The sequence below is a fragment of the Mauremys mutica genome, chromosome 5, assembly GCF_020497125.1.
Source record: "Mauremys mutica isolate MM-2020 ecotype Southern chromosome 5, ASM2049712v1, whole genome shotgun sequence".
NCBI lineage: Eukaryota > Metazoa > Chordata > Testudines > Geoemydidae > Mauremys > Mauremys mutica.
Window position 1 is genome coordinate 75,643,940 of NC_059076.1, and position 22,283 is coordinate 75,666,222.

A 22,283-nucleotide genomic window follows, 5' to 3' on the forward strand; every position below is an offset into this window, starting at 1 on the left:
TATAGTTTATTCTGTAAAGTAAAAATAACTACAAGGTATTCATTCTTTTCAATACTTAAGGAATAAGATTTGTCAAACACAGCCACACACATGCTAAATCATTTTTAAGGTCTGACAACCTAGACTTGGTTCTTTGAAAGTTTTCAGCTGTGAGGAGGCAGGTGCACATATCAGAGTTCCCGTATATCATATTACAAACATGCAGGGGGGAAATAAAGTACAAGCAGTATTTTATGACAAAGGTCTGCTCAGGGCCACCCAAAGGATTCAGCGCAAAACAATTTTGGGGGCCCTTCCATAAAAAAAGTTGCAATACTATAGAATACTATATTCTCATGGTGGCCTCTGCAGGGTCTGGGGCAAATTGCCCCACTTGTGTCCCCCCCCCCCCCTCATCTGGTTCAATCAGGCTCTGAATATGTTATGATGGTAGTTTTAAAAAAGGCAGTTACAAAACCACTGTGGACTCTGTCTCTCTTTCCAAGCCAAGGTAAAGGCATAAACCCGGAACTCATCCCTTCTTCCACCTCACTAAGCTAGGAGCGGCAGCTTGGTGTTTGCACACCACATCCCAGCTTTACTCCTACAAGTCCACCTTCTTAGGGAGACGTGTGAAAAGGCAACCTACAGTCAATATGAAAAACCCTCAGCGCTATAAATCAGCCACGTGGAGCTGCTGCTGCGGTGACTTCCTGCTTCTGATCATTTGAGCTGTTGGTTGCAGCTCAGCAAGGAAAAGACGAGACGAGGAGCAGAGGAATCGGGGCAGTTTAAAGGGTAGAGGAGGGGATGAAAAAGTTTGTGCCTGCAGCATAGTGACGGATTGAGCAGGGGGCGGCAGCAGCCGGCGGTGGAGGGAAAGCAGCGGATCAGCAGCCAGGGATCGGGGTAGAGCAAAGAGAGGAGCAGCAGCAGCAGCTGAGAGAAGGCGGCTGCAGCGAGCAGCAGCGGGAGCGCAACGCCAGGCGCGGGCAGGGAGCGGCGTGGGGGAGCCGAGCCCGGTTCCGGGCTGGGGAGGGAGTAGCTCAGGAGGGGCCGAGGCGGGCGGCGGCGGGAGTGGAAGCGGTATCAGGGCTTAGCGCCGGGGGAGGATGCGGCTGAAGCTGGGCTTTCTGCTGCGCGCCGTGCTGCTGGCGGGCAGCTTCCTGGGGCTGCTGCTGCTCTGGTCCTCGCTGGCCCCCCGCGCCGAGGAGCCGAGCCCGCAGGGCAGGATGCGGGTGAGTGAGCGCTCCGGCGGGGCGGGGCGGTGGCTCCCCCCAGTGCGGGGGGACGGGGGTGGGGGTGTCTCCCGGCCCGCCCAGCCCCCTCCATTGGAGGCGGCTGGTGCCCAGGCTGCGGCCTGTGGCGTTTGAAGGCCCGACCGGGGAGCTGCGGCCCCGGGCAGAGGCTGCTGCGGCCGGCCTGGGCAGTCGGGCTCCTCACAGCGCCCGGGCACCGTGCCCAGCCGGCCCCGCTGCAGAGCACGGGTGGGGCGGGCTTCGCCATGGCGGCCACCCCGGGGATCGAGCCCCGCTGGGCGCCCGGGCCTGCCCTGACCCTGTGGCGCCGGATAGGGGGTGTCCCGCCCGCCCCCCGGCGGCAGCTACCGGGGAGGGGCCCAGGCTGCGGCCCGTGCAGCCCCCCGGTGCAGCGGCAGCCTAGCCCCAAGAGGGGTTGGCTTCGGTGGGTGTCTCTCTCTCCACCCCCCGGGTAGCGGCATGCAGCGCCCACGGACGTGTTTCTGAGCAAACCTAGGGAGGATCAGAGACATTCAATTGAGAAGGGAGATGAACAGGAGCCGAGGCTCTGGGTGTATCCTGCACTCACCGGGGTCATTAGAGCGACACTGACCGCCCACAGGCTTTGGACGAGAGGGGAAGGGCTGTGTTGTCCTGCGCCCGCCGGTGGTAGGAAATGCCCTGCCTTCGTGGCAGAAGCAAGAGCTGCACAGGTGTACAGGACTAGTTGTAGTTAATCAGGGGTAGTTGTAGTTAATCAGTTTGTCTGAGGCAGTCTTTTATATTCAAAAACAATGCCCTTACCTTGTTCGTTCTGGATAAGAGAGCACTGGCTCAGGTATATGCTTTCACTGCAGTAAACAATAGCTTGAACCATGATCTCCTAATTGTTAAACACTTGATATGCATCTCAGCCTCGGTACTTCTGGTAGAGGCCTTGCACCTCTGTATTCACTCCCTGGGAAAATGCACATAACAATCCTGGCCACTTTTAGTAAAAGCTACAGATTGCACCATTTTTGCCTAGGCCTTCCCAACTGAACTAATTCCTAACTGACTGGTTAGATTAAAGGCACACTTTGTCATATTAAGATAATTAATGTCTCAATTTAAACTTTGTAAGGTGTCCAGATACCCCATAATGCTTATGTTTTACCATGTATTAAAAAACAGTACACGTTTTCTTCTTTTCCCCCTTTTACAAACGTTCTTCATTCCCTGTGATGTGGTATCTCTTATCTCAACGGGCCCCCATTGTGCTCCATCTGCTACAGACAGAGGAGCATTTGTGATGGCGACAAGAGGAGCAGATCCAGCAGGAAGAGTAACATGAAAAGCTCTTGCTGCTGGCATGGTAGTAGTTGGTGTGGAGGCGGCAGAACAGACCTTGTTCAGGGCTACAAGTCCCCACAGTAGAACAGTAGCATGGCCTTTGATATCTAGAACAACTGACTGCTATTCTAATAGAATTTTGTTATTAAAATATTTCTTACTGGTAGCTTGTAAAAATGCTATACTTAAGAGGTCTGAGAAACAAATGTGCATGCTCTCCAACCGCAGGTGTTACACGGCATTACTACAGTTGAGAATAAACTGACCTGCCCTTGACTGGATTCTCAGTAGGTATTTCTATTTAGATCATATCTTGTAAGTGATGCTCATCATGCTGAGGTTCAAAAGCTAAGTTTAAAGTAATCTTGGAGATCTTACTTTAACCCACAAAAGCAAGCAAGGAAATTTCATAGTTAAAACTAAAAATCTGAAATGACATTCTGGATTTCACTCATGCGGTATTTGGCTTTTATAGCTGAACACTTTGCATAATAACCAAGAGAAAGTTAGTTTGTATAATTCTTAACTTGTGAAAATTAGTAGGCTCTTTCAAGAGATGTTGCTATCTTTTGAAACTTGTACAGTTAGTTGAATCTTGGCAGATATGGTTGAGATGATGGATTATAATGGCTCCTTTGGAGTTCTCATGGTTGATTAGAAAACTCATTTTCTAATTTCTGATCTGTCCTTCTAAAAACATGTTTTTTTGCCTGTACAATAAACCCATGTTTAAAATCTTTAGAATTTTTACTTGCACATGAATTTTCTTGTGTATGACATTTCAGTTTAAATTCACTAAAATCATTTATTTTTAGTGCTTATGAAGGGTGTTAGACTTGACAGCCGTGGAAACTTGTCTCCTAAAAGAGTAGGCAAATCATGGGTAGTAGTTATTGAGAGGAAATGCAGAGTACACCTCTACCTCGATATAACACTGTCCTCGGGAGCCAAAAAATCTTACCACATTATAGGTGAAACTGCGTTATATCGAACTTGCTTTGATCCACTGGAGTGTGCAGCCCCCGCCCCGGAGCACTGCTTTACCGCGTTATATCCGAATTTGTGTTATATCAGGTCACGTTATATTGGGGTAGAGGCGTATATCCTCACAGCAAGGAAAACCCATGGCTGGGCTGTGCCCACTGGCTTGGGCTTGTGTGTCTTGGGCTGCAGGGCTGTTTCATTGGAACCTGAGCTCTGGGACCCTCCTGCCTCAGAGGTTCCTAGAACCTGGGCTGCAGCCTGAGCCCAGAAGTCTACACAGCAATGAAACAGCCCCACTGGCTGAGTTATGTGAGCTGGAGTCAGTTGGCACAGGCTGTCTAGTTGCAGTTTGAGGTGGCTCCTACTAGTCACTTTTGAGGTGCACTCCTGATGTGAAGAATCTTGCACTGTCTCTGTGTGCCTGTATTGATTAAAATGAGGACTGTAGTGTAATGAAACTGCCACCTTTCACACAAACTGAATTCACTCAACTAAAAATTGCTTCTGAACTGAAACCTTGTGGCCAAGTTTCTGCCTCAAGTGAATGATTACAGACAAGGTGGATGAGGTAATATCTTTTATTGGACCAACTTTTGTTGGTGAGAGAGACAAGCTTTTGAGCTTAGAACCGTGCTCTTTTTTGGGTTTAGGAAATGTATTCTCATGTTGCAGCTAAATACAAGGAGGAACAGATTGTTTAGCATAACTAGTTAACCTATATTTCAAGGGGCTATTCAAAGTGAAGTGGCCCATTAACACCTCTACAGTTGTGATGGAGGCGGGGGTTGGTTAGATTGTTATAGATTGTTGTAATAAGCCATAAAATGAATGATTAGTGCCAATTATAAAGCTCTGAAAACAAGAGTTTATAAACTTGGAAATGCTGACAGACCTTTAACTTAAGTGCTAGCACAGGGGTTCTCAAACTGGAAGTCAGGACCCCTCGGGGTCATAAGGTTATTACATGGGGGGGTCATGAGCTGTCAGCCTCCACCCCAAACCCTGCTTTGCCTCCAGCATTTATAATGGTGTTATAAATTAAAAACACTTTTTTATATATTTAAGGGAGGGTCATACTCAGTGGCTTGGTATATGAAAGGGGTCACCGGTATGCAAGTTTGAGAACTGCTTCGCTAGCAGAAAGCTGCTTGTTTACTGTGCATGCACAATTGCTGCTTGGTTCAAGCTGTTAGAGCTATCTCAGATCACATATAAGAAGACTGATTTGGAAACCACTTCCAGCTGAGGCATGTAGCAAGAGCAGGTCTGAAATGTGTGGATCTGGGGAAGAGGTATTCTATTAGTGGTTACATGTAGATGATATATGCAGGTTGAACTACTCAGACTTTTAATTTTGTGATAAGCATTTAATCATACATTTTGAAAAACTACACTATTTCTAATGAAGACTTAAATGTGTTTCTCTGTGTTAAATACACTATCCAAGAGAGTGACTAGGTCTTAATTTATTAGTCAGGTGAATTGGTTATTTTGTTTAGTCACTTATTTTATGTATCTTGTAGTTTGTGTGATTGATGCTTTTTGTACAAAAACAAGGTCCATGCCCTGAAACTAAAATACAGCCAACACAAGTAGCAGTTAGTGGGATTTCAGCTCAGTGAGTATCCCCCATGGTGCAGGGGGTTAAGAATAATTTGGAGGAGGTTAAAGAGGATGGTTAGCGAATGGTGATTCAATGGGTGACATAGAATAAAGCATTGAATTTGGAGTTGGTTAAGGAGACCAATGGAGCAATTGTGTAGTGCCCACTGACCAGTCTTTTCTGTTTTCTTTTCTCTTCTTCTTTTTTTAAAAGCAGATAAAAAAGCATGCATAAGACAAAATTGCTGATCTAGGAATGTTACTACATTTGAAAGTATGGTAATAACTGTTATGTTGGACGTAAATAACACTTGATGACACTATCCTGTATTTACACAAGAGATTTGTACCTCTAGGAATGTCCTTTTGTTGTTGTTGTTGAAAATGCTAATGTTAGAAACACTGGTAATGTTCAAAATCTTTCTGAATGCAATTTATCATTAAATACATTGTCAGTGGTCTGTGGAACAGCTGATATGACTTAACATTTCTCATGTTAAACATCTATTTTGTATCTAAAAATTTGGAGGCAACTTATGCATTGATTTCCTATAACTTTCAGTTCTTTAACAATCAAAGTTGTTGCATTCAGGTTGGAAGGAACGTGAAGCTATAAATGTCTTGTTGTTTAGCAGCTGTGGAAAAAGGTCAAGATAATCATAGGGTGAATCCAAAGGAATTGGGTGTAGGGAAGAAAATATGCCATTGTATAAAACCATGGTTGAGGCTCCACTGGGGCTAGGAGTACTGTGTCCAGTTTTGGGAAACTTATCTCTATAGGGATGTACAAATTTTGGAGAAGATTCAGATAAATAAAGGTATATAGTTTCTTTATTATAACCTGAGCAGTTTGCAGAGTGATTCTAATCTAAAAGTGCCTTGGTGAAAAAATGAATTCTTCTCTGCTTGGCAGTGATTCTATATGAAATAAGCTAATTTTACAAGTAGAAAGAATTCTTGTTTGTGTTTTTTCCCCAAAACTACCAGCCTGCAAGAGACCTCAGTGTTGGGTTCTTTTTCTTGTGCGTCATTACCTTATGTATCATCACCTGCAGTAAAGGTTCTATTGGCCAGATTATGTCCTCAATTGAAGCTGTGCAACTCCACAGCCTTCAGTCAGGCTGTACAAGTTTAACTGATTGGAAGTTAGTAAATAATTCTGATTTATTCATTTTATGTACCTAAGAAGATATCACAATGACCTTTTAAGGGAATTATATGAACTGAACAACAACAGAAAACCATGGACACTAAAATGGAGGGGCAGGAAAAAAAATTTGGGCTAAGTATACAGAGAGCTGTCATCATTGTAAAAAGGCAGTCAACATTGGAAATTATTTGCTTTTAGAAATAATGGAGGAATGTACATTATAAAGATTCTAGGAAAAGAAGTAATTGCTTGTCTCACCACTGGTATTTGGGGTATAAATGGGATTAAAATCTTAACTACGGCAAATTTCTTGTTCTTATATTATTTATACTGGAATTTACAATGTGTACCTAACACATCAGCCTCTGGGGTATATCTATATAATAGCATACGCATTAAAACATAATTGACTGTTTTAGGGGGAAGGCAAGACTTTCTCCTAGGGTATATCAGCAGAGATGGATTTACAAAGTAAAAGTAAAAACTAACTATACAAAATCCAGCAAATGAATAGTTTGGGGTGGGGGAGAGGAAGGAGGACAAAAGTCCACAAGTGATTGAATGGTGTAAATCTCAAAGATGGGAGGAATCATTAGGGATTAGAGTGGAGTAATGTGAGAAGTGATGGAATGTAATTTTTAAAAGTACAATTTTAGGTTAAATATCAGGAAGAGGAGATTATGACACTGGAATAATCTCCCAAAGAAAGTGGTGGATGCCCTTATTTCTAAACCCCTCTTTTAAAAACCAGTCTTGGTAAAGTACTAGAAAATGTGTTGTGCTGAACAATCTTGTATAGGTAGTATGGTTAATGAGAAAAACTTACTCTATAGGTCTCTGAGCCTTATTTTTCTGTGGCTGTTGGTATTTGGGTTTGGAGCACTCATCAAGGGTCATTTGTTTGGATGAAGAGGGTGATGTTACCTACTAATATGCTATTTTACAATTAATTAACAATACTTAACTCTTTGACATCCTTTCTGTTTTAATGAACATTAGTCAAGCAGCAGTCTAACCTTTTCAGAAGCTAGTATGCTTTTGACTAGCGGTTCTCAAACTGCACTTCTGCAGAGTTGTTTCCAGATTAAACACAGGTCTGTGTTAGAGTATTTGTTGCAGCAACATATCTTGTTTACTATGAGGCAGCTTTATCCAATAGAAAAACAGCTCATGTATTCATGTCGTGCAAAGCACATATCTAACAAGTGTATTTCACACATTCTATTTCTAATGATTGCTGTGGGTGGGTATTAATAGATTAGTCTTATCTGAATTCTGTTTCTAAATAGTGTAGCAAGGAATTTTATAATTGTTACTACTTTTCTGAAATGGCTTTGTCTGCATTATGTTCAATTATACTGATTATTGTTTCTGTTGCTAGGCATTACTCTACAAATTCTGCTTCCTATATAGAAACTGTATTATTGTTTGAATAGAAGAAAAAATCAAGACCAGATTGCTGAAAGCCTTTTTCAAGCCATACAATCTAAAAATAGGCTAGAATTTAATATTTTACTGCTAAGGCTAAATAATGCACTTGTCCACTAAGCATTATAAACACGTAGGCACAGCAGGGAGTAAAATTCTAATAAACCCCATAAGCTTTCAAGAAACAAGTATTTGGAATTGTATGACATTCTGAGGTGCAATCCAGAGCAGTGAGGGGCTGTGTTACCAGTTCCTTACAACCTTGGGTGCCTCACATTGTTTTGCTGAGGTAGCTCCAATCTGGGCCGCTCACAGCCATGCAGCATGCAGGTAATACCCTGAGTGTTTGTGCATAACTGTAGCTTGTCAGCCACATGTCAGTCACACTCTGGTGTCCACCAGCCTTGGTTATCACTTGCAGGGTGACCCCAACACACTCCGTCTCAGATTTCCCCCCAAAATATATGTTTTGCACTGTCCAGCCCTCTCCTGGACAGTCCAGATATATTAGGTCCATTGCTCCTCAAAGGAGATCAGTGTACAACAATTTGTTACCATAAATGAAGTTACCCACACAATTCAGTTTAAAGACAATACTGGATTGGTTTTAATTAAAGAATAAAACGAGTTTATTTAACTACAAAGAGAGATTTTAAGTAAGTACAAGGCATTAAAGTCAGAAATGGTTACAAGAGAAATAAAGGTAAAACGCTTTCTAGTGCTAAAACTTAACAAACTAGACTTGGTTAAAGGTAAAATTCTTACCTCATGCTCCATGCAATAGGGCTGCCCCAGTTTCAGGTCAAAATCTCTCCCAAAGTCCAAACATTTTTTCTTTTGTCTTTTTAGGTGAAAATGAAAGATAGGAATGGGGAGAGAGAACTTGGAATGTTTTTGCACCTCACTTTATAGAATCATAGAATCATAGAATTCAAGATCAGAAGGGACCATTATGATCATCTAGTCTGACCTCCTGCAAGATGCAGGCCACATAAGCTGATCCCCCCACTCCTTTAGCAAGCGACCCCTGCCCCATGCTTCGGAGGAAGGCAAAAAACCTCCAGGGCCACAGCCAATCTACCCTGGAGGAAAATTCCTTCCCGACCCCAGATATGGCGGTCAGCTGAACCCCGAGCATGCGGGCAAGACTCTCCAGCCATACCCTCTGGAAAACGGTTAAGAATATCATATCATTGACCCATTGTACTATTTACCAGTGTGGCACTTAATTAACCTATTGACTAAGCCCGGTATCCTATCATACCATCTCCTCCATAAACTTATCTAGCTTAATCTTAAAGTCATGGAGGTCCTTCGCCCCCACTGTTTCCCTCGGTAGGCTGTTCCAGTATTGCACTCCCCTGATAGTTAGAAACCTTCGTCTAATTTCAAGCCTAAATTTCCTGACTGACAATTTATATCCGTTTGTCCTCGTGTCCACATTAGCACTGAGCTGAAATAATTCCTCTCCTTCCCTGGTATTTATCCCTCTGATATATTTAAAGAGTGCAATCATATCTCCTCTTATCCTTCTTTTGGTTAGGGAAAACAAACCGAGCTCCTCAAGTCTCCTTTCATACGACAGGCCTTCCATTCCTCGGATCATTCTAGTGGCCCTTCTTTGTACCTGTTCCAGTTTGAAATCATCCTTCTTAAACATGGGAGACCAAAACTGCACACAATACTCCAGATGAGGTCTCACCAACGCCTTATATAACGGGACTAGCACCTCCTTATCCCTACTAGAAATACCTCGCCTAATGCATCCCAAGACCGCATTAGCTTTTTTAACGGCCACATCACATTGCCTGCTCATAGTCATCCTACGATCAACCAGGACTCCTAGGTCCTTCTCCTCCTCCGTTACTTGCAACTGGTGCGTCCCTAGCTTATAACTAAAATTCTTGTTAGTCATCCCTAAATGCATAACCTTACACTTCTCACTATTGAATTTCATCCTGTTACTAATACTCCAGTTTACAAGGTCATCCAAATCTCCCTGGAGGATATCCCGATCCTTTTCCGAATTGGCAATACCTCCCAACTTGGTGTCGTCCGCAAACTTTATCAGCCCACTCCTACTCTTGGTTCCCAGGTCAGCAATAAATAGATTGAATAAAATCGGACCCAAAACCGAACCTTGAGGAACTCCACTGGTAACCCTCCTCCAACCCGACAGTTCCCCCTTCAATACTACCCTCTGCAGTCTCCCCTTTAACCAGCTCCTTATCCACCTCTGGATTTTCATTTCAATCCCCATCTTTTCCAATTTAACCAGTAATTCCTCATGCGGTACTGTATCAAACGCCTTACTGAAATCCAGATATATTAGATCCACTGCATTTCCCTTGTCTAAAAAATCTGTTACTTTCTCAAAGAAGGAGATCAGGTTGGTTTGGCATGATCTACCTTTCGTAAATCCATGCTGTAAACTATCCCAGTTGCCATCGGCCTCCTGCTCTGTAACCACTCTCTCTTTTAAAATTTTTTCCATGACTTTGCATACTACAGATGTTAAACTAACAGGCCTGTAGTTACCCGGGTCACTTTTTTTCCCCTTCTTGAATATAGGAACTACATTAGCTAATCTCCAGTCAAACGGTACAATCCCCGAATTTAGAGATTTATTAAAAATCATCGCTAATGGGCTAGGAATATCACTCGCTAATTCCCTTAATATTCTAGGATGAAGATTATCCGGGCCCCCCGATTTACTTCCGTTAAGCTGTTCAAGTTTGGCTTCCACCTCCGATACCGTAATGTCTACCCCCATATCCTCATTCCCATCGGTCCCTCTATCACTATTCCTTAGCCCTTCATTAGCCTCATTAAAAACCGAGGCAAAATATTCGTTCAGATATTGTGCCATTCCAAGATTATCCCTAATCTCCACTCCGTTCAAAGTTTTAAGCGGTCCCACTTCTTCTTTCTTGGTTTTCTTCCTATTTATATGGCTAAAAAACCTTTTGCTATTGGTTTTAATCCCCTTCGCTAGGTCCATCTCCACCCGTCGCTTTGCCTTTCTCACTGCTTCCCTACACCCTCTGACCTCAATAAGGTAGGTTTCTTTGCTGATCCCTCCCATTTTCCACTCCTGGTACGCTTTCTGTTTTTTCTTAATGACCCCTCTGAGACGCTTGCTCATCCAGCTCGGTCTAAAACTGCTACCTACGAGCCGTTTTCCTTTTCTCGGGATACATGCCTCTGACATCTCCTGCAACTTCAACCTGAAGTAACCCCAGGCGTCATCTGCCTTTAGATCCCTAAATATGTCAGTCCAGTCCACTTCCCTAACTAGTCGCCTTAGTTTAGTAAAGTTAGCCCTTTTGAAATCGTAAACCCTAGTCTCAGATGCAATATTGATTATCCTCTCATTTATTTTGAAACGAATTAGCTCATGATCACTCGAGCCAAGGTTGTCCCCTACAACTATTTCCTCAACAAGGTCTTCGTTACTCACCAAAACCAGATCTAAAATGGCATCCCCCCTCGTCGGTTCAGTAACCACTTGATGAAGGAATTCATCAGCTATCACGTCTAGGAAAAGCTGAGCCCTATTATTATTACTAGCATTTGTTTCCCAATCTATATCTGGGAAGTTAAAATCCCCCATGATCAAGCAGTTCCTATTAGTGTTTACCTCCTTAAAAACATTAAAGAGCTCTCTATCCGTCTCCAGGCTAGATCCCGGCGGTCTATAGCACACCCCAATCACTATCCCGGGTGAGGCTCTAGTAGTTTTCTTCCCCAATGTGACCATTGCCCAGACAGACTCCGTATTATCCATTGCATTGCTAGTTATTTCATTACATTTCACCTCATTATTGATATACAATGCTACTCCCCCACCTTTACCTTTGCATCGGTCTTTCCTAAACAGCACATACCCTTCCATACCTGTACTCCAGTCATGGCTACCGTTCCACCATGTTTCGGTTATTCCTATGATATCCGGTTTCAATTCTCGGACCAAGAGCTCCAGTTCCTCCATTTTATTACCTAAGCTTCTCGCATTGGTGAACAAACATCCTAATTTTTGCTGCTGGGCTCCTCTCACTCTTTTCACCCAACTCGGTAGGGACACAGTACTAACAGCATGACCTGTAGATCTAGTATCCGTTCCCCCCCCTCTTCCTTACACCTGCCTGTCCCCTTCTGGCTATATCTGTTGTTATCTTGTTGTTCTCACTCCCAATGTGTAAATTTGGCATGGAGAGCACCAGGACCTCTCCCAACCGTCCCCCCCCCAATGTCTAGTTTAAAGCTCTTTTAATCAGATGAGCCAGCCTCCCTCCTAGAAGTCTACTTCCTTCCCTACTTAGGTGGAGCCCATCCCGTGAGAACAGTTGTCTGTCCCCAAAAGCCTCCCAGTGCCCATACATCCCAAAGCCCTCCTTGTAACACCACTCCCTCAGCCAACTGTTAATTGTCACGATTCTCTCACCCCTTTGGCGCCCTTCCCTAGGGACAGGTAGGATCCCACTGAAGATCACCTGAGCCTCAATTTCCTTGAGCGTCTTACCCAACCTGGCATAGTCTCCCTTGATCCTGTCTAGCGAGAATCCAGTAGTGTCATTCGTTCCCACATGAAGGATGACCAAAGGGTTCTTACCTGCTCCTCTTAGGATCCTTTTCAACCTCAGGTCCACATCCCGTATTTTAGCGCCCGGTAGACAGCACACCCTTCTGTTCTCCGGATCGGCCCTGGTCACAGGCCTGTCCAACCTTCTCAGTATGGAATCCCCAATCACGTAGACCTGCCTTTGCCTGGGGATAGTGCGGTCCTCTAACCTATCCCCCGTCCCCCCTCGTTGCACGCTCCTTCCATTCCTATCATCCCTTGTGGTTCCCCTTAAGCTATCCTGTAACCTCCCTGGGCCCAAACTTGATGCTGCCTCCATAGACTCCTCCCCTCTTTCTATGGGACTGGCCGCTCGTCTCTTTTTCCTTGGCCTCCCACCGTCAGCTACCACCTGCTGTACCCCTTCCTCATTCTCCAAACCTTCAAACCTGTTCCTTAGCTCTATTTCCCCCTCACTGGCTCTCCTTTTCCTCGGCCTGCTTCTCACGGTCACATGCTTCCACCGCCCATCTTCCTCGTCTGGTGGTCCCCCCTCGTTGGCCTTAGCCCCTGCTCCCCCCTGTGCCCCTGGGCGTTCCCCTTCAGTTACTGCTTGCCATTGCTCCATCAGCTGCTCGAACCCCCTTCTATGCTCTACCAGGGTTTCTACCTGCAGCTCTAGGCCCTGGATCTTTTCCTCCAGCAGCTCTATTAGGCGACACTTCATGCAAACATAGTACTGTTCTGGGTCCCCCGCTAGAACCAGGTACATACCGCAGCTGCTGCATGCTCTCATCCTCGGTGTATCCTCCGCGGCTTGGCTCATGGCTGCTGCTGTCCCGGCCTCGCTCGGTGCTTGTACCTGGGGAACACAGGGGACACGGCGCCGTCCCCTTCCACCTCCCCCTGCAAACTCCCACTCAAACTCCCCTGTTAGCAGCCCTGTTTGCTGGCTCCTGTGCCGCTGCTCGCACAGTCCTGTCCTTCTTTTGAAATGTGTTTTCCTAAGGGTTACTCCTAGATAAAGTTTGTTCCTACTGTGAGGTTGGATCATGGAGTCTTGTGGTGAAAGAGGTTCCATGCTGTTGTTTGCTAAGGGTACGTCTACACTACAGGATTATTCCGATTTTACATAAACCGGTTTAGTAAAACAGATTGTATAAAGTCGAGTGCACGTGGCCACACTAAGCACATTAATTTGGTGGTGTGCGTCCACGGTCCGAGGCTAGCATCGATTTCTGGAGCGTTGCACTGTGGGTAGCTATTCCGTAGCTATCCCATAGTTCCCGCAATCTCCCCCGCCCCTTGGAATTCTGGGTTGATGGGGCAAAAATCATTTTGCCTGATGGGGCAAAAATCATTGTCGCGGGTGGTTCTGGGTAAATGTCGTCAGTCATTCCTTCCTCTGGGAAAGCAACGGCAGACAATCATTTCGCGCCCTTTTTTCCTGGATTGCCCTGGCAGACACCATAGCCTGGCAACCATGGAGCCTGTTTTGCCTTTTGTCACTGTCACCGTATGTGTACTAGATGCCGCTGACAGAGGCGATACAGCAGCGCTACACAGCAGCATTCATTTGCTTTTGCATGATAGCAGAGACGGTTATCAGTCGTTCTGTACCATCTGCTGCCATTGTAAATTGGCAATGAGATGACGGTTACCAGTCCTTCTGTTCTGTACTGTCTGCTGCTGTCATGGGTGCCCCTGGCTGAAGTCGGCCGGGGGTGCAAAAGACAAAAATGGGAGTGACTCCCCGAGTCAATCCCTCCTTTATGGTATCTAAAAATAGAATCAGTCCTGCCTAGAATATGGGGCAAGTGTACTAGAGAACCAGAGAGCACAGCTGCTCCGTATCAGATCCCGCAGAAATGACGAGCAGCATGCCATTCACAGGGGGTGCCCCTGCAACAACCCCACCTGTTGCTTCCCTCCTCCCCCCCCCAGCCTTCCTGGGCTACCGTTGCAGTGTCCCCCCATTTGTGTGATGAAGTAATAAAGAATGCAGGAATAAGAAACAGTGACTTGTTAGTGAGATAAAATGAGGGGAAGGCAGCCTCCAGTTACTATGATAGTCCAGACAGGACATTAAGCAGTGTGGGGGAGAGGAGCCCAGCATCCCGCTGCTATGATAGTCCAGGCAGTACAGAATCTTTTCTTTACACATGAAGGGTGGGGGCTGATGGAGCTCAGCCCCCAGTTGCTATGATGAAGACGGTTACCAGCCGTTCTGTACCATCTACCCAGGCGCCCCCGGCCGACCTCACCTGAGGCCAGCCAGGAGCACTCACGGGCTGATGAGGAGGACGGATACCAGTCCTTCTGCACTGTACCGTCTGCCACCAGGCTGATGATGACGATGGATAGCAGTCATATTGTACCATCTGCCACCAGGGAGGGGGGAAGAGGATGCTGCAGTTCACTGCCGCAGCTTCACGTCTACCAGCAGCATTCAGTAGACATAGGCTGACATTTTAAAAAGTCAAGAGACGATTTTTTTCCCTTTTACTTCTGGGGGTGGGGGGTGGGGGTAAATTGATGAGCTATGCCCTGAACCACCCCGGACAACGTGTTTGACCCTACAGGCATTGGGAGCTCAGCCAAGAATGCAAATGCTTTTCGGAGACTGCAGGAACTGTGGGATAGCTTGAGTCCTCAGTCCCCCCTCCCTCCCTCCATGAGCGTCCATTTGATTCTTTGGCTTTCCGTTACGCTTGTCATGCAGCAGTGTGGTGAGTCCCTGCTGTGGCCTCTGGAGATTTTTTTTAAAATGCTTTGGAATTTCGTCTTCTGTAACGGAACTCTGATAGAACAGATTTGTCTGCCCATACAGCGATCACATCCGTACAGTCCATGCTGGAGCTCTTTTTGGATTTGGGACTGCATTGCCACCCGTGCTGATCGGAGCTCCACGCTGGGCAAACAGGAAATGATATTCAAAAGTTTGCGGGGCTTTTCCTGTCTACCTGGCCACTGCATCCGAGTTCAGATTGCTGTCCAGAGTGGTCACAGTGGTGCACAGTGGGATACCGCCCGGAGGCCAATACTGTCAATTTGCGGCCACACTAACCCTAATCCGATATGGTAGTACCGATATTAGCGCTACTCTTCTCGTTGGGGAGGAATACAGAAACCGGTTTAAAGAGCCCTTTATATCGATATAAAGGGCCTCTTAGTGTGGACGGGTGCGGCGTTAAATCGGTTTAACGCTCCTAAAATCGGTTTAAACGCGTAGTGTAGACCAGGCCTAAGATGCAGATCAGTTTGTTCCTGCTCTCCTCTCTTTCCCCTCTCCTCTGCCAAAGAATGGCAACTTGATTAACTTGATTAACTTTGACACCAGTAGAAGTGCGTGTCAGCATGTCCTTTGTCTTTGAGAAACGTGGTTTGCCCACTCCCCAGATATGTCTGGTAAACACACTTCAGTCATAATTTCACCTTACGTTTATAACTTTACATATATTACTACACACATTTGATCATGATATTTTTCATCAGTGAGTTCTTAGTTTTCAAATACTACCTCACAAGGCATATTTTGTACAAAGAGTATTACAGTAGTGTGTACCGTGTGAATACAGGGTTACATTTCATCACAGACCCCTTCTGCTTTAAAAGTCTTGCACCCTTTACTCCTGCGTCAGCAGCCAGGAGTAGGATGGTGAATAATCATGAAAATATTATAATGCCATTCTATAAATCAATGGTACTCTCTTACCTTGAATACTGTGTTCATTTCTTGCTCTGTCTCAAAAATTATTACTGGAATAGAAAGGTTTCAAAGACAGAGGAGAATGGTTAGAGGCACGGAAAGCTTCTATATGAAGAAAGGGTGGGAGGAAAAATTGGGACTGTTTACTTTGGAGAGGAGGTGAATTAGAGGTGACATTAAAAAGTATACAAAATAACTGTATAGAAAAGATAGAGATTTTCTGGTTCCTTCTCATGGTGCAGGATGAAGGAGACATTCAGTGAGAATGAAAGGGAGCAAATTCAGGACTGAAAAAAGGAAACAAACTTTCACATAATTTTCCCATGGAATTCACTTCCAAAAGATATCATTGAGGCAAAGAGTTTATCAGAATTAAAAAAGAAAATGGACATCTATTAACATTTGTATTATAGTCACACCTAGAGGTCTCATTCAGGATCAAGGCCTTGTTGTGGTAGGTGCTGGACAGAGACAATAAAAGACAATCCTTTGTTCTGAAAAGTTTCACAAGCTTGCGGTCTAAAACAAACGTAATCAGAATTGACTAGCCAAACAAAATATATTCTCTCAATTCACGGGGCATATTTAAAAAAAAAAAAGCAGCTTCCCTTTGTATGGATAAGACGACTATCCGGTACCATGAGATCAGAATTAAAAAGCCAAAAGTTTAGGTAAGGATGCAAGCACTCATGCTCAAAGCATAAGCCACCCTTACACTAATGCAGAGTTAGGAAGAAACTTTCCCTATGGGGAGTTTATTCCTTAATTGCCTACTGTGGTGTAAAGGACACATCTGGATTAATTTTAAAGTCCAATCTGGATCCGAACCCAAGGCAAGCAGCGCTGACCTGAACTCGACCGAAGAGTATTGTCGTTTTCAGAACTGACCCTGACACGTCCCCACCTGCCAAATCTGTGCTAGCACCGCTGCCTTGTCTTTGGGGAATGACCTTGGTTGGGGCTTCCCTGTGCCCCCAATCCATCTCTAGCCACCTACTGCCTGTGGGGTCAGCATGACGACAGGGGCTCCATGCCCCATTCCTGCCGGCCACTGCTATCTCACCGCACTGCGTGTGCTGTGGAGTTAGAGACACTGCAACTTGTCATCACGTGCACTCTGCACCACACATGAGCACAGCGAGATGGCAGCAGCTGGCAGGAGGGAGGCACACAGGTGGTGCTGTGCGGACCCCACGGGCAGGAGGAGGTGATTAGAGATGGCTCAGCTTGAGCTTGTGAGGGTCAGGTTGTCATCAGACCTGACCCAACCAAACACTTGTAGTTGGGTCCCATTGGGTTGCAAGGCTCTACTGTGGTGGCATTTTTTCAACTTTTTTCTGAAGCAGCTGGTACTGGCTGCTGCTGGAGACAGAATGCTGCGCTAGATGGGCCACCGGTTTGAGTCAGTATGGCAAGTTGTATGTTTGGAAAGGGGACAAAGTTATGTGTTTACTAGACACCTACTTGCAAGACATAGTAATTTATTCCTGGGGGAATTTTGTGCCACTGCAAAATTCCCTGTTTCCCCCGCAGAATTTCTGGCTGCCTCTATGGACCGCTGGACTCTGCAGAGCCCAGCTCATAGTGAGCAGAATGCTCAGCCTGGCAGGGCTGGAGGTGAATACTATATGATCCTCATTCTCTCAAGGACAGGAGAGGGCCTGGGAGACCCAGCTCTGCCAAAGGATGAGGAAGGGCAGGGCCACACCACACCATGTCCCCCGGTGGGTCAGTAAAGAAATAGGGAGGAGTAAAGGCTCTGGGGTTGCTGGTGTCTGGGCTGGGGGCTTCCCTGCAGCTGGGATCTGTGGGGTAGGGGGTGCTGGTGTCTGGGCTGTGTGGAGAGGGGGGTGCTGGTATCTAGGGGTTGCCCCATGGCTGGGCTCTGTGGGGAAGCGGGGGCTGGTGACTGGGCTGAGGGTGCCTTAGTTGAGATTCTTTGGGCCCACTTGGAGTATAAATCAGAACAGGATTATTCTTTTTTCTCTTCGGGCTCTGGCCAAAACTGTGTAACAGTCTAGTTGTGAAAAAGCTAGTATATTCAGTAAGGTATCTGTGTCTAAGGGGAAATTTAAAAGGAAGAAAAATGGCAAGCTTAACATATCGTAGTAGTTCGGGGAGGAGCTCAGTTGTAGTGAGCTTCTGTTGTAATCCAAATTGAAAAGATTCCAATTCTGAAAATATGTGCCTTTTGATGTGGGAAGTATATATATTCTTATGCCTTTGGTTTTTCACTGGGGTGGTGGTTTGGTTTTGGGGGAATATAAGGGAAAATCACAACACTGTTTTTGTGCAACTCGGGAAAATTATGAGTTACTATTACAGTACTCTTTTTGGATAAAGACTCAAACTGTTTCTGTTGATTATTTTGTAATAAGCATTTATTGCTTGTTATAGAAAATGTTAGTGACACTGTGAACTTGAAATTGAATCAGTTTTAAAATGATTTAAAAAGAGTTTGTAATGGTGTACTTCCCATGAGTCCCTCTGCCAGTCTGTGGTTTTACAATTCCATTTTTCTATGTAAGGCCAACCTTCTCACAGATTTTTGTGTCCCAGGGTTTGGCTACACTTGCAGCTGTACAGCGCTGGGAGTTAAAGCTGTCTTCGTACAGCTGTGTAGGGAAAGCGCTGCAATGTGGCCACACTGACAGCTACCAGCGCTGCAGTGTGGCCACAGTTGCAGCGGTGTTGGGAGTGGTGCATTATGGGCAGCTATCCCAGTGTTCAAGTGGCAGCAACGTGCTTTTCAAAAGAGGGGGGTGGGGTGGAGTGTGACAGGGAGCATAGGGGGGACAGAGAGAGTGGATTTTTGGAGCTGACACTGTGTTAGCTCCCTGCTTTGCAAGTTCTAAGGACTTGAAGATACACAGCACCAATCTTCAATCACTTTAAAAGTTTCGACCCCTTCCCCCATCCCTCTCTCATTCACTAAATGCAAATAGCCTTCAGACCAGATAAGCAGCTGCTCCAAAACGGACCTCCCCTCCCCCACTCCGGGCTGCTTCTCTCCTCAAGCAAACACTAGGGGATCCCCCCCTCCCTGCCTCTGCTCGAGCAAACTGTAGCTGTGTTTGTTTTTTAGATAAGCAGCTCCGGGAGCTCCGAGTTCACAACAAAACAAAGAGAGGCATCACAACAAAACAGAGTGTTATCTTTACTTAAAAAGCATTATGGGAAGGTTCCGGAGGTCAGTTACAGTGTAATAAGATTAATCACTGTTTACACTGGCACCCCAGCGCTGCAAGAGCAGCGCTATAGTCGTTATTCCCCAGGCCAAGGTGGAGTACAGCCAGCGCTGTAGCCAGGGAGATACAGCGCTGTATGTGCCCTGCCAGTGTGGACAAGGAGTAAGTTACAGCGCTGGTGGTGGTTTTACAGCGCTGTAAAACTCTCAAGTGTAGCCAAGACCCTGGTCTTTGGGTGTCCAACCATAGACACCTTGTGCCTGATTCTTCAGAGGCACTGAGGACCCACCGTTCCCAGTGTGGGATTAAAGAACAAAATCTGTTTTCACTTGTTTTGTACAGTTGAAAGTGTTTTTGTTTATGATCATTTTCACCGTTTCCATGTACTCATATGGAGCCTGACCCACTGCCCATTGAATGGGATGGGCGGTAGGTCAGATCCTTGGACCCTGAATTGACAATGAGCTCCATGCAGGCATTCAGATTTATTGATGTCATTGGGGCTCTGTAAGGTGTAGCATTTGACCTGCGTGGAGCTTGTTTTATAATCAAGGCCTTAGTCACTTTTCACCTATTGTGTGAGAGACACTCAGCAGAGGAAAGAGGAAACATTTATAGCCAGATTTTCAGAAGTATTCACAAATTTTGCGTATCTTAAGCAAAGACTCTCTGACTATACAGAAAACACAGTGAGCTTGCTATACCCAAAGCGCAGTCAAACATGGAATGTAAATGGCAGAATTTTGTCTTAAATCTTAGTTACAGTAATTTCAAGTGTTGCTCCTTACAATAGTAGGTTAAATATTTCAGACAAAAGTATGTATTTTTTAAAAAATGTATGCTTCCCTCTAAATATCCTTTTGAAAAAGCTTTTAAAAAATCTTCATGCCTATTAAAACACTTGCCAGGGTGACTAAAGAGGAACTTAAAAACATCTGTTAGATATTTGGCAAATAAAATGTCACTACTATTTCACACTCTCTATTGCAGAGGTGGGCAAACTACGGCCTGCGGGACTGTCCTGCCCGGCCCCTGAGCTCCTGGCCAGGGAGGCTAGCCTCCGGCTCCTCCCCGGGCAGTGCTCTGGGCAGTGGGGCTGTGTGCTCCTGCAGGGCAGCGCGGCAGCATGTCTGGCTCTGGCCAGCTGGCGCAGCTGCCAGAGCTGCATGGTAAGAGGGTCAGGGGGTTGGATAAGGGGCAGGGGATCCCGGGGGCAGTCAGAGGACAGGGAGAAGGAGGCAGTTGGATGGGTTGGAGGTTCTGGGCAGGGGGTGGACAGGGGATGGGGAATGGAGTGGGGGGTTGGATAGGTGTGGGAGTCCTGGGTGACAGGGAAGGGGGGTGGTTGGATGGGGGTGGGGTCCTGGAGGGGGCGGTTAGGGTCGGGGGGGCGGTCAAGGGATGAGGAGCGGGGGGAAGTTGGATGGGTCTGGGGTTCTGAGGTGGGCGCAGTCAGTGGTGGATAGGGGTTGGGGGCCAGGCTGTTTGGGGAGGCACAGCCTTCCTACCTGGCCCTCCATACCGATGTGGCTCTCGGGCCAAAAAGTTTCAAGTACAGTCACTACACCAGGTTTGTTGGTCTGTCATTTTTAGAAAGCTTTTAAAATGTTTAACATCACTGTTCTGTGCAGTAGTGGCTTTTCAGTGGTCAGACAATGGGACATTTTAAAATATCAGTTAATCAAAAACTTAATTGTTTTTAAAAACGTGGAAGTCTGGGCCAGCGAGCATTGTGGTATTTGGCGCTCATCACAGATGGCGCATCAGGTGCTTTTTCGATTAATTTTGAATTCTTTCCAGATTCTGAGGGCCATTTGAAATAGGCTATTACAGGGGTAGGCAAACTTTTTGGCCCGAGGGCCACATTGCGGTTGCAAAACTGTATGGAGGGCTGGGTAGGGAAGGCTGTGCCTCCCCAAACAGCCTGGCTCCTGCCCCCTATCCACTCCCTCCCACTTCCTGCCCCCTGACTGCCCCCCTCAGAACCCACAGCCCATCCAACCCCCACCCCCACTCCTTGTCCCCTAACCACCCCCTCCTGGGACTCACCACCGCAACCACCCCCTGCCCCTAACAGCCCGCCTGGTTTAATAAGTTATTTTTAATCACTAGATTTCCTTCACAATTATAGAATGCAAGCATCTGCTAAGCGTGATTAGTTTAAAAAAAATCTAAACATACTGCTTAAAAGGTCTCTGCCTCCTCTCTGTTGGTTTTCCATAATCAAAGTGTGAATTAAAGATGACTAATGTAAAAGCTTACCTTTATTTAGGACTATATCTAACACTTCAAAATATTGGGGCATCGGGAGCATTTATGTTTAGAAGCTATTTTGGATAGTGACCTCCCCCCTCATTGTATTACCTCTGGCCACATAGCCATTTTAAATTATTGTCATCATAAAGCAAGCTGTTACCAGCATGGTCATCAAATGAAAGCAAAGAGCTTCTTCAAGTCCTTGAAACCTATTTGGTCTACTGGTTTGTTTCTCTTCTCGCCACTCCTCCCTCAATACTCCTTCTAATGTAGATTTAGTAGAGGATTTTAAACTCATGATAAAGATTTGAATAAACTCCAAGCAGAGGTTAAGCCAGTGCTTATTACCGGTAATTCAAAATCTTGAGGTCAGGATTTATTAGTTTGTTGTAGCTTTCCTTAGCTAAGCAATAGGATTAATGTTCCCACATCCTGTGATGTTTTTATAACAGTACAGCCATGACAGGTGGGGTAGCATAAAGGTGTGCTCTCACTTTTCAGGTAAACTCAAACATTCTCATATGTGGAATGGATAATGTTTTTTTCCATGCTGGCTCTTTCTTACTTGGGATTCCGCAAATGCAGAATGGTCTCTTGAATACTGATTGCATATATAAGACCTGATTTTGCTGAGTCCTAAGTAAAACTATTTTTCCAGAAAAGAGTTCTTATTTTTCCTGGGCTTGTATGAGTCTCCCTGGAAACAGGTTGATGCCTCCAACTGCTGAGCAAGAGAAGGGTGCTAAGATTTCTGCCAGATTGTTATCTCTGGTCCCTTTTTGGTCCCTGTCAGCTGGAAGGAATCATACCATTTTGAAGACTCTTCCCTTCCATGTGTGCACACACCCTTTGGCTG

General features: G+C 45.6%; 1 protein-coding gene across 5 annotated transcripts in view; it reads left to right on the forward strand.

Annotated features, from left to right (window-relative positions):
* Nucleotides 1-588: 588 nt before the first annotated feature.
* The window catches only part of GALNT7 (polypeptide N-acetylgalactosaminyltransferase 7), a 114,696-nt gene continuing 93,001 nt past the window's right edge, over nt 589-22,283 (forward strand). For 3 of the 5 annotated variants that reach the window (XM_045018341.1, XM_045018337.1, XM_045018336.1), the window contains exon 1: nt 1,086-1,217. In XM_045018341.1, coding sequence (XP_044874276.1) covers nt 1,092-1,217 — 126 coding nt within the window. In that variant the 5' untranslated portion in view covers nt 1,086-1,091. Of the gene's footprint in view, nt 778-1,085; nt 1,218-4,787; nt 4,826-22,283 lie in introns of those variants that run through there. The other 2 variants (XM_045018339.1, XM_045018338.1) reach the window with 2 other exon arrangements.